General features: G+C 43.1%; 1 protein-coding gene across 2 annotated transcripts in view; it reads left to right on the top strand.

The window, feature by feature from the left end:
* The window catches only part of sipa1l2 (signal induced proliferation associated 1 like 2), an 80,216-nt gene that overhangs the window by 45,225 nt on the left and 22,723 nt on the right, over positions 1-12,268 (top strand). For both annotated transcript variants that reach the window (XM_070840813.1, XM_070840814.1), the window contains exons 9-10: positions 3,377-3,651; positions 10,824-11,078. In XM_070840813.1, the coding sequence (XP_070696914.1) occupies positions 3,377-3,651; positions 10,824-11,078 (530 nt within the window). The remainder of the gene's footprint in view (positions 1-3,376; positions 3,652-10,823; positions 11,079-12,268) is intronic.

Raw genomic sequence — 12,268 nt, 5'->3', positions numbered from 1 at the left:
CTTGTTTCTGCTTGCCTGCCTGCATACTCTCCTCCACTTATCCCATTTACGGTCTTATCAACAGACTTGAAGTTTCTCTCAGACCCTCGCTAGCATATCATTGGTTCAACAAAATGGGGCAACAATGAATTTCTGCTAAAAACATGAACAAGAACCTCATTCTTCTGAGGATTACGGTGGGTGTAGATAATTGCACCTTTTGCAGTGACCTGTTTTTAGAAGAGCTTAGAAATCAGAATGAATGTGTAAGGATTTTGCATATTCCAGCCACCTTAAAACCTCAAGATCTTAAGGAAGTATTTACCATAATTAATCTTAAAAGGACATGCCATTCAGCGTCTACTCAACTCCTCACAAGAAAGGACAGAGCAGGATATATTAGCATTTGTGATTAGCCAAAGGACATCACATCCTCATTCACTATGCAAATATCGTCCACATTTACCATCCACCTACCCAGAGGATTTGTAAGGGCTATTTCACAGGAAAAGCCCAGAATAAGTATTAATAAGTGGACAGCTATTTGTGTTCCTCACCCAGACAGTGGAGCAGCAGCAGCAGGCACATTTGGGTATGGGCTGACTGTGCATACTTTGTCCCAAAGGTGTCTGTAATGTCCCAGAGGTTGACTCGAATCATGTTTCATTGGGAGGATTTACAGGCTGCCGGACCTGTGATGTAATGTGAACCAGGCGGAACAGGCTGCCCACTGTAACGCACAGAGGAGCCCAGTGTGGGAGCACAACTAAAAGCTTTGTGATAGAGTTCTGCTCTCCAGGGTGTTGCTGAGCTGGGTGGCCACGTGTTCGGCTTTTATGAGACAAGTCATTTTGGCTTGGGTGTCATATATGCTGTTTTTTTTCCTCCGACATTTTGCACAAGCAAAGCAAAATGTGCTCTAGATTGGAGTGATAGAGGAGGCAAAGTAGCAAAATAAATCAAGGAAAACCTATGATGACAATAAATGCTTTAGAACGGTTTTCTACATTTGTTCATGGATAGTTTATTACAGTTACGACGTGATTTTATTATCTGAGATTATTGTCGGGCTCCAGCTTCTCAAATCTAACAATCAGATGCTCTTTTTTGTCATTTATGCAAGTAAATAAAAAATCTTTGGGTTTAAAAGAAAAGCAGCAAAATCTCAACCAATGTTTAGTATTTTTCTCCACTCAACAACTTAAAATGATTAATTCATAGTGATCCATATTTGTTGTCGGCTAATTTCCTGTCAGTTTCGAGGTTTTATGGGTAACAGTTAATGTTAATGTCTGGCTAAATCTTCCAATCTGTGCTTCAGTTTTTGTTTCCAAATTCAGTAGGATGTCAAGGTTTTGTCAATTTCTGCAACATGCTGCCGTCATCAGTGTCAAAGCCCGTCAGACATCTCACCGAGGATCAACGCCAGCAACACCACTTGACAACAGATTTGAGGCTGATTGTTTCCTTGGGGCAGTGTTGTAGCTGTATGACAGTGGTCGTTAGAGCCCATCATTAGCTTCTGTGTGGAAACACTTGGGTCAGCAGGACACGCACGTCCACGCTGCCAGACATCAAATCACCATTCTTATCAAAATAACTTTACACGCCACAAATCCCTCCGATGAAATAATGATGGTCCTGTTAGATTTAGCCATTATGGATATGGGCCATTTGGAGGAGAACCTGGGCACATTAATTTTCTGAATGGACTGAATAAAGGGCCTTGATGAAGGCGTTTAGAAAGCTATTATTTAGGCGTAATGAATTTCTGACAAAGGGCAGCTTGATTCAAGGTTCTTAAAATCCAGGCCGATGTCCTCCTTGTACACAGACCATTTACCTCCAGACTTGGCCCCCAGAGAGCTTTTGGACTTCACTTTTCCAATTTCTTTTGCCCTTGGTGTGTTATGCAGAGTGATTCTTTAGTTTTTGGGTCATCTTACCAAAGTGCTCCTTTAGTTTTGTCACTCTGTGGAAACTGAATATTTTTGCCTGTGTTGATTTCAAGACAGACTTTTGAGTTAACAAATGCCACTAACAGGAGGAGTCTTTTTCTCAGTTAATAAAGCTTTAGGGTTGTGTCTCACTTCGAGGTCCATCATGGTTGTCTCGGGTCCCCTCTCACACAGCGGGGTAGGATTTCTGCTTGTGTGAGAATCTGGTGGAGTGTTGACAGGCTATAGTCTGAGTTAATGTGTCCCTGAAGCCAGCTGCCACTCTGAGGCAAATGGAAGCAGTCACCCATAACTGAACCAAGACTAATCTGATGGGTGATTAAAGCTCATTGGATGCAGAATGAATGTTTTTTTCCAGTGGTGTCACAAAAAAACTTGCTGAGCCTATATATAAGCTCAGTCACTTTATGTTATCAAGGTGACCATTTCATCTCTGCTCAGTCTGATGGTTGCTTGTTTAACTAAAAAATTGCTGCAGAAGCAAGAGGGTTGCCTGAACTTCATTTGAACTTAAACTGCATTAAAGCAGAGGCTTATGCCAGGCCACCGCTGAGCAAAGAGAGCAACTTAATTTGCATGCAAGTACATGATTGGACAAGAACCAACTTTAAGTTTCATCCAAGCAGACCATTGCACACATAGCAACTGTCTAGTTAGTATCCATGGGTGAAGTCTCAAGTCTTTCAGCTGCCGTCTCAAGACTGGCAAGAAGAAGATTTTTTTCCATCCTGAATATTAGCAAAGTGCATTAGAGGTTTTTAGAAGTTAACTTAATAGACTTATTTCTATGAACAAGCAGTGTCTCAGGGGCCACTTTGATCGTAATTCCCCACCCAGCAAACACAGAGCTGCTGTAATTGGTGTCCATGGAGAGGCGTGTATTTGTGCATGCAGTGTATGTGCGTTTTAGCTGTCTCTGTGCAGCTCTGAGGCTAAATCAGTTAGCTCTGTGATGTACAACCTGCCATTTGAGAGATTCCTTGAACTGGCTAAACATTCATGCTGGTGCACCTCTGCCTGAGGACAGGATTTTTATTCTGCTCTAATAATTATTATTTAGAGTTTAAGTATTTTTCTTGCATGCATGTGCGTATCTGTGTGTTTTTGTGTAATAAATCCCACACGCGTCTATTATAAAAGATGCAAGCTTGTACACTGTTGATGCTACTGATGGAATAGACCGTATTAGCTTAGAAAGCTCTCATTAAGCGATATTAAGATCACCCAACTTGCAGTCTTTCTCTGTCCATCTCATACTTGTCTGCTGTTTTCTAGTGTGATTGCGTGTCTATGATCCATTTCATGTGTTGGATTTTTTTCTACTGAACTGTTCATAAATTTCCACTGTATTTGGATCAGCACAGTGAAAACATGATTGCTGTACTTCTATGATTGTACTTGTAGATAATGAACACATTTTTTTTTGCTTCTGGTTCCAGATCACCACCAGAGGTTGCGAGACGTCAGAGATGACTTTGCGTCGGAACGGCCTCGGCCAGCTCGGTTTCCACGTCAACTTTGAGGGCATTGTGGCCGATGTGGAGCCCTTTGGCTTCGCCTGGAAGGCAGGGCTGAGGCAGGGCAGCCGACTGGTGGAGATCTGCAAGGTGGCCGTTGCTACTCTCACCCACGAGCAAATGATTGACCTACTGCGCACGTCTGTCAGTGTCAAAGTGGTTATAATCCAGCCACATGAAGACGGCACCCCCAGAAGGTACCTCCCCACCATTGTTTTCTCATGGATACTTAAAAACTAACACTTTGTAACACCACAGATGCTGACAGAACATATGCAGACGTACTACTGTCTTGTGTTTTGGATGTTGTGTTGTGGTTAGTGACACAGAAAAAATTTACACTCATAACAGTAGTTTCTTTTTCTCATTTTTCCATGCAGCTGGGTAAATTAGCTTGACATTTGCTCTCATGTTTGAGATGATTAGCATAAAGAAATGCTTACATATTGTTTTTGTTGCACAAGGGTTGATGTTACTCTCTGCTGATTTCTCTGGAGAGGAGACTTTCTTTGTATTGATGTGGCTTTGTTGCAAGAGAAAAGCTCCAGCAGGGCTGGAGAGTCACGCAGACACGGACAGTCAGCGTTTCTCACTAATGATAATGAGAGAAGCATTTTGATTAATGGCTCATCTCTTGCTGCCATTGTCTGACAGCTCACATTTGCAGATTGCTTTTTTCTAACCTCACCCAGTCTTCTGTTCAGCAATTAGGATGGAAGTGTTTGGCTTTTTAGGGACACACACCCATGGGGAGGCTCCATCGCTCCCGAAATAAAAAGAGAAGCATATTTCAAAAGCTCTTTTGTGATGGGAAGAGATGAAGGTCTGTGTAAAATGCTTGTTCTGAAAGCACATCTGCTTGTTTTGTCAGTGAGAGACAGACAGTCCTGTGAAATCATATCCATCAATCTTTCACACTCACATTTTCAGCATCTTTGTTTTGGTTGTGCTTCAGGCTGACAGATTTGTGTACCAGCAAATGGTTTTCCCACTTTGTCACAGATAACTACGGCAGAATGACTTCTTTGTGCAGAGAGAATACCTCCACTTAATCCCATTTTGATAACATTCTTAGCTATTAATTAAAAATTAAAAACCTGTGAATAATTGGGGGTTGGATGAGGGATTTAAGATGAAATCTAATGTATATTTTTTGGGAAACTATATTGGTGGCTAAAAATTCCGTATGAGTACGATCTTAAACAGCTGTGTGTATATGTCTGTCATTATGTCAATGACTGCATAGTCAGCATGTGTTTAACTGTGTTTTCAACTTTGCGTTCTGGTCTGGCAATAGAGGAGCAACATATTTGCTCCCCCAGATGGTGGGCTAACACGCCTCGTCTGTGAATCCAACACAGCAGCCTCTCTGGCATAACCGACGTCTAATCCTCTTACTGCGATCTGTGATGATACATGATGATACAATCATAATCGCAGTTCAGGGAAGCGGAAAGCAGACAAAACAAACATCTTCCAAAACTGGTTCTGAGTCCACAAGTGTGTGTCCGGCTCCCTGGAGATGTGGCTACAGGATGGAGGTAAAGGAAGCTTTTGACAGGGTGTTTGTGTCAGAGGAAGACATCTGGCGAGGTTTCTCTGACACCACTGAAGTGTGTGAGGGCAGTTATGACAGCCAATAAAAGACAGATTTAAAAATACACAATCTACATAGCATTGTGCTCAAATGTATTATATTTTGGGTGGTATGATGTATTATGCACTCCGCTTCTCGTTTGCAATATGACAGTTGCACAGACAGTGAGTTGGCATTCAACAGATTTTTTTTGGTCTATTATTTATTTTGTTTTTATTTTTGTTCATCCTGCACTGTTGCTCATACAGTATGATTGACAACCACTTGAAATGCACTGGAATGCGTTTTTTGTCTGGACATGGGCTTTTCAATTTAAAAGAGTCTGTGATGAGTTTCCTTTGTCCATCTGCCATCGTGTTTACAAATACACCAACGGAGGAGGAAGACAGGAGGCTATCATACCAGTATACTATGCAGATACGGCAATCTGTGGTTATTGAGCATTTTACTGGCTAATGTTCAATCCCGCCACAATAAAATGAACTACATGCACAGATCAACTTTTAGTTGGACATTGTGAACGGCTGCATGCTAGTTGTTTACTGACAACAAGCAGCTACTCTATCTACTGGTAGGACAGAAGTACGAAGTCGTAGGGAGCTTTTATCTCTGAAAGTCCATCCCATGCCATTTTCCAGGACCGTTTGAAACCACAGTGACAGATGTTCTGTGTTGTAGCTGATAGGGACTTATGAATACTTATGAATATGCAGACTCAGCCTACATCTCCAAGTGTGTTGTTGATGTTGTCCTGAGAGTCAGTGTGAGAACTTCCCCTTAACCAAAAGTCCAGGTTGATGGTGCTGTCCGTGCTCAGTTTAGAGCACAGCCCTCTGCCTATAGCTCTGGGGGCCCGGAGGCCTACGGAAAGCCAATAAGAGCCTACAGGGACAAGTTGGGATCTAACTACCTACCTTAGACGCATGTGGTGTGGACTGCACTGCATCACTGATACCCTGACCACCACCTCAGATGAGCTCAGTACCCTCTAATCACAGTTTAAGGCGAACAACACTATCCCCATTGTAAGCTTAGTTGAGGAACAGAATGACTGCACTCTCTGCACCGACCAGCTAGCGGAGATATTCACCCCCATATTCAACCTCTCCCTGAACCAGTCTGCAGTCCCCACATAATTCAAACAGACAACCACTGTTACAGAAAAAACCCTCCATCACCTGCCAAACTATCGCCCTGTAGCTCTGATCTCCATCGTCATGAAGTACTGTGGGACAGTCCCTCAGAGCCCACAGCTGTTACTCCCTTCCTGACACCTTGGACCCCCTTAAATTTTCATGCCACCCCAACAGATCTAGAGATGACATCATCGCCCTGACAGTGCGCACTGCCTTGTCCCACCTGGATAAGGGGGACCAGATACGTGAGGATGCTGATGCGGCTTATAGTGTCAAAAATGAGGAACTACATTCTGACATGATAGCAAAAACACCCTAGTGGCCATTATTCAACATCATAACTCTGGCACACATTTGGTTGGATACTGAACTGGTGACACCAGATCTTCAGTCTGAGCAGACATGAATGTAAACTGTATCGTGATGGGTGGGCAGATGCATACAGCCACAAGGCAGTAATTCTAATTATGCCTCCTACATAGTTGTTGCTCGCCATGTCCCAAGAATGTCATTGTTTGGAATGACCCTGTGTTATACTGTGTGAATTGTTTTAAATTGATGATTAAAACACTTTGACTTTGAGTGTGAGTCATATATGACATTTCTAATGGATGCATCTGGCAGATTAGTAGGGATTACAGTACAAAGCACTATACTGTGCAGGACCGTTGAGCTCTACTGAAACACAATTTCTCATCAGCATCCCACGAGAACCAAAAGGCTCCGTCTCAGGTCCTGTGAATTTTCTCCCAAGGCTCCAACAAATCAAGAGGTGAGAGGTCAGGTGAAGAATCTCAAGGGCCCTCCACTCTTTTCGCTGCTGCGTCTTTGAGTTTCTAAAGTGTTGCAGTCAACAATAAGTGCTTCAGTTTCTCCACTATTATCTCAAAGGAAAGGAATTCAGCAGGGGCCCAAAGACCCCAGTCACTCACATGTGGCCAGAGAGATGGGGGTTAGTCTAACAACAATGGACAAGAGTCTCATGACCTCCAGACAATGTATCCTGGCTCCACGCTGCTATCAAGACAAGGAGAAATGTTTTCATAAGCACATGTTGGGGAATGTTGAAGGAGTGTGTTTCATCTTTACTATTTTTAAATTGTGAGAGTATCATTTAGGCTTCTTTATTTTGGTAGTCCTCCATATTCTGTGAGTCTCGATGGGATCACCCTGTTACTAAAACTATGTTGAATGAAATTCTCTTGAAGAAAAACAAAACTTTTAGATGACAGTGTAGCAGTGTTTTCTCCTAAAGCTGTTTATGGCCTAAACAGTTTTACCCGGCTCAGCCTTAAACCAATGGAGATATGACTCTAATATTAGCCTTACCTAGTACTGTATTTATTTACACTGGAGGAAGGATGTGGTTTTAGCCCCATGCAATACCAGAGGGTTTTCCATCATCACTCTGAAAAGCTTTAAACAAGTTCAACATGTTAGCCTTGGATCAAACTAATGAGAAAAAGATGAAAAAGATTAGCTCTTTGAAACAGGAATGCAATGCACAGAACATGGCAGTGATTGTATGTTTTGGTATATGGTCGTCAGAGATCTCAGAATAAACAAAAGGATCAGTACAATATGGACATAAATGGATGATCTCTACAAGACATATGAAGAGTAACAGAAACAAAAAAACAACTGTATTTCCAGCTGTTTATGTTTTATCATAACACATTGTACATTTTAGGATTTAATCACAAAGATTTGTGTCTAAAATGGCGGTTCACATGAATTTAAGTGGGTTCAACCTGCACCAGCCCATTGCTGATAATGAATATTGCCTGTGACATTCAGATGGCCACTTGTGACCTTTCCTTTGAAGTGTCATCAGATTTGTCATCATGGATTTTCATCTGGACTGAAGTTAAGACAGATTTCTCACTTCCCATGCCGACACCCTGTGAAAAAGAACCTCGCTGAACCAAAACTTGGGGGAACCTGCCTCACAAATTTCTTTTTTTAATCCCCCAACATTCTTAGCAGGAGCCATTATTTCCTTTTAGATCCGTTCGCAAGGAAATCTCTGAAAAGGGTTTTTCTGTGCCCCCTTTTTTGCAATCCTACTCACTTTTCTGCACACTTTATTTAATGAACCTCCAGACAATGCAATGCAAACGGGTGGTTGAGGTCACAACCTCTGTGGCTCTTTGCTGTGACATAGACTCTGACTGTGGGAATGGATTAGCATGTCCCTCAGTCGCTGGCCATGTCATTGGAGTGACAGCTCTCGGACCGAGGTTTAAGGTCCTGTCGTCTCACTGGTCCATTGTATTACATTAAGAACCAATGGCGCAAGGAGCTGATTGTTCACCTCCAACTGGCCACAAACAGAGCTGAATGCTTTTATTTTCTTTCAAATGAGCATTGATGTTATTTCTGTAATGTCAAGTGAAGTTGCGGCAATTGTGTTGTGAAATGATCTCCGATAAGTCAGACATAGCTGTATTTCAGTCGACTAGATGTTGGTTTTAGGTTGTACATGTTCTCCTACTCTACAAGCTTATGTAGGCCATTGTGGTATAATTTATAGCCCCTCACATTTAGCTGGAAGAGTACAGCAGCAGTTCTTGGTGGAATCAAAAGGAAGCAGACAGTGTTATTTCTCACCAGTTCCTGGCTTCGTCCTCGCCTTACGGCTGACTGAATGTATGTAGCAGCCTCTCCTCCACCACCAGCCTCCAGCTCAGGTTTAACTGTTGACCAAACACTCGTTTCCTGCTGTTCCCCCATGATTTATACACAGTGAGTCCGAGCCCCCCTATTCATTACAAACAAGAAGCACATTCCACATACATCAGGCCAATACGATGGGTATTTCCACATCCAGCTGAGGCTGTCCGATCACTGGGTGAGAATATTAGGATCATAAGACAAATTTACTTCATCAGCCCTCGGTCATTCTGGTGCAAAAAGCAGAGGAAGAGACGACGGCTGAGACCTTTCCTGCTGACAAGCTGTTAGCTAGGTTTAGCCTTTTCAGAGAGTAATGATGTGTGGCAATCTGGCAGGACCACACACACGCACAGTTAATCAAGGTAATGAGTGGGTTAGCAACCCGGTTAAAAAAACGATTGACCAACAGTCTGGAGGATTTTACACCCTTGTTAACATCCTTTTCTTGTGACATGAACAAAATGTGATTGAACTGGATGAAAGTAAGTAGGGTAATTATTTCAGCTGTTAAATCACCAATCTCTGAGCTCCTCATACATATACAGTAGCTTCACTCAACAAAATAAATTAAATCCTTTTTCATGTATGGACATATCTCATCCTCTGATTCCACTCATTACTGTCAGTGGCCCATATGTCAAACCAGCGATGCATGCTACACACGTTCAGTAAATATATAATGTAAGATGCGGAGGATGTAGAGCATACCGTTGACAGTCCTTCATCATGGATGAGGCCAGCTTGCTTGTGACACTGACCAGATGTGAGAAACATGCGACATGGAGGAGGAGGAGGCGGCAAAGGATGATCTTCCAGTTAGATCTTATAACACCCACAGCTCCAGTGAGAGGCCAGCTGTAAACAGCCCCGCCACCCATGGCCCAGTTTGATGAAAAGGTCTCTGAGGGGGATTACTCGCCCCCTCCACCACAGCCTTTGCAATCAACCAGGGCACCCTCCTCAAGCGACGCTGTGTGTACATGTATGACCACGGCAAAGTATACACCGCTTTCCACCCCCCAGTGGATTCTGGAAAATGGACTTTGGAGGGGGGCGGCAGTGTAATCATTAGGGTCATGCTTGAGATGCTTTCGGAGAGCTAGCAGAGCACCCAGGCTGTTTAACCCTGACCCACCACCATCTAAACCCCCCATCATTTCAAACATACACACCAAGCCCCTGCCCAGCCCCAAAGATTAATGTTGCATGAAATGGCATCACAGGCCTTGTCCATCCCAGAGATCCTCAGTGTTGTTAGCAGTAATGGGATGTAGATGGAGAGAGGAATAGCCTCCTGTGTGGAGCTACTCAGGACAGACCCATATCGGATTAAGTGGAAAGCTGAGATTTTTGGTTCTATTAAAACAGTCAACGTGTTTTCCACTGTTTTGGAAGTCTCGCTGATGTGCCTGTAAGCCCTGAGTGTGCACATACAACTGCAACTGTGTGTCTATGTTTGCATGTTTATCGTTGTCACACACATGCCTGCACATGGACGCACTATAACTAGATGTCTGCCTCTGGCTAAATATTTCTGACAGAATTAGTGTGTTCTGCTGTAGTCACGGCAAGACAAAAAAATGAACCCCCAACACCATGATCAGCTGTGTTTTAAAGGGCGGAAAACACAACAAAACATATATTGTGTATGTTACTAAGAATCAATATAACATTTGTAATGTGGATTTATTGGCTGATGCGATAATCATAGTGTATATGTGAGCACATTGCAAGTAATAATTGTGGAATCATGGGATATTGTAAAATAATGAAATTTATTACATTTTTGCATCACTGCTCACTGTTAGCAAGTTAGCTAAGTTAGCAGCTCACTGGTGAACACAGAACACAGCATTTAGCTGCTTACAGCAGGTTTGCTACTTTAGTCTTTTCATCTTGGCCTCATTGCCGACCTTTAAGCTTCGTCTTTGCTTCCATCCACATCCTCCTTCTCTCTCAGGGGCTGCTCCGAGCTCTACCGCATACCCATGGTGGAGTACAAGGTCGACAGCGAGGGTACACCCTGTGAGTACAAGACACCCTTCAGAAGGAACACCACCTGGCATCGGGTGCCCACAGCTGCTGGAGCACCTCTATCCCGAGGCTCGCCTACGCAGGGCCCCGACCGCCTGCAGTGCCAGCAGATCCTTCAGCAGCACCAGGCAGCTATTCCACGAAGCACCTCTTTTGATAGGAAGCTGCCAGATGGGTCAAGGTAAACTCCTTTTCCTCTCTCCACTGCCATTGCTCTCTCATTTGCTTCTATCCAGAGTTGTACATTAAAGAACAGCTTTAAATTAATTAAGATAGTTAAAGTTCCCATTCTTTTCCTGACTTGTCTTTTGGTTGGTAAAGGTGGTGCCTCGTTCAGAATGATCAGGTGACAGCAAAGTTGCATCAAAACACATAATGCTTTACTAAAAAGGACTATCCACACACAATAAGAGATCACTGCAAGAGCTTAAACAAGATTTTGATTATCTGCTTGTAAAAGAGTGTGGTTTAAAAAAAAGTAAGTGCAAAAACTGAACAAAATAAATGAACAAAATTATGCTTTTTAAGACATTTTTGGAAGTCAAGCTTTCAACTCAAGGTTTTTCAGAAAGCTAGGCAGAGCAAAGCTTGCGATCAAACATCTTGACGCTCAAAAGATTCAATCCTTTGAGATAAAATCTTTGAACTCTCAGCCTCTCTCATTTAGTGAAAAGCCACATTACCACTTTGAGGGGCTGTTATTGTCTTTTATTTGCATGCATATAAATGGAGCATTTTAGTCCAATGAATTCACGGCTTCGCTTTCATCTCCCTTTAGATGATAAGGCCACATTCAGACTTTGTTCCTGTCCTAGACTGTGTCTCTTTTGGACATCTCCATTGAGCCATGTAAAGCAGTGATTTGTTCATTTTAATGAAACCCCTACAGTCATGATAACCTCTCCAGTGTATCACACCGACCCCCCCTGGTGTTGCCTGTTCTGACTATACTGGGATAATGGCTGCCCTCTCTGCCTAATCAGCATCCCTGGCAGTGGGAGCACTCCATTCTCCCTCGCTCCTTTCTTTCTCCCCCCCGCTCCCTGCTCCCTCCCTCTTCCTGCACCCTGCTGAGGAGGAGGTGATGGGGACACTGACACAACTCAGCTCATCTCATCCAATTACTGCAGAAACAAAGGGAGTGCTCTTCCCAGGACCACGATATGTAGCACCCCAGAGGGAGTGAGAGTCAAGGAGGGGGATGAGGGAGCCATAGACTGAAGAGAGAGGGAGTGAGGGAGGGAGGCAGAAGGAGAATAAACCAGTCACATACTCTAGAAAAAGAAAACAACATATAAAATAATTGTAATTGTAGAGTAGCACAACTAAATTGAAAAATCTGCAAACCAAATCAGCTGTAACACTTAAACT

This window comes from Pempheris klunzingeri, chromosome 12 (genome assembly GCF_042242105.1).
Source record: "Pempheris klunzingeri isolate RE-2024b chromosome 12, fPemKlu1.hap1, whole genome shotgun sequence".
Taxonomy (NCBI): domain Eukaryota; kingdom Metazoa; phylum Chordata; class Actinopteri; order Acropomatiformes; family Pempheridae; genus Pempheris; species Pempheris klunzingeri.
This window is presented reverse-complemented; position numbering and strand designations above follow the sequence as displayed.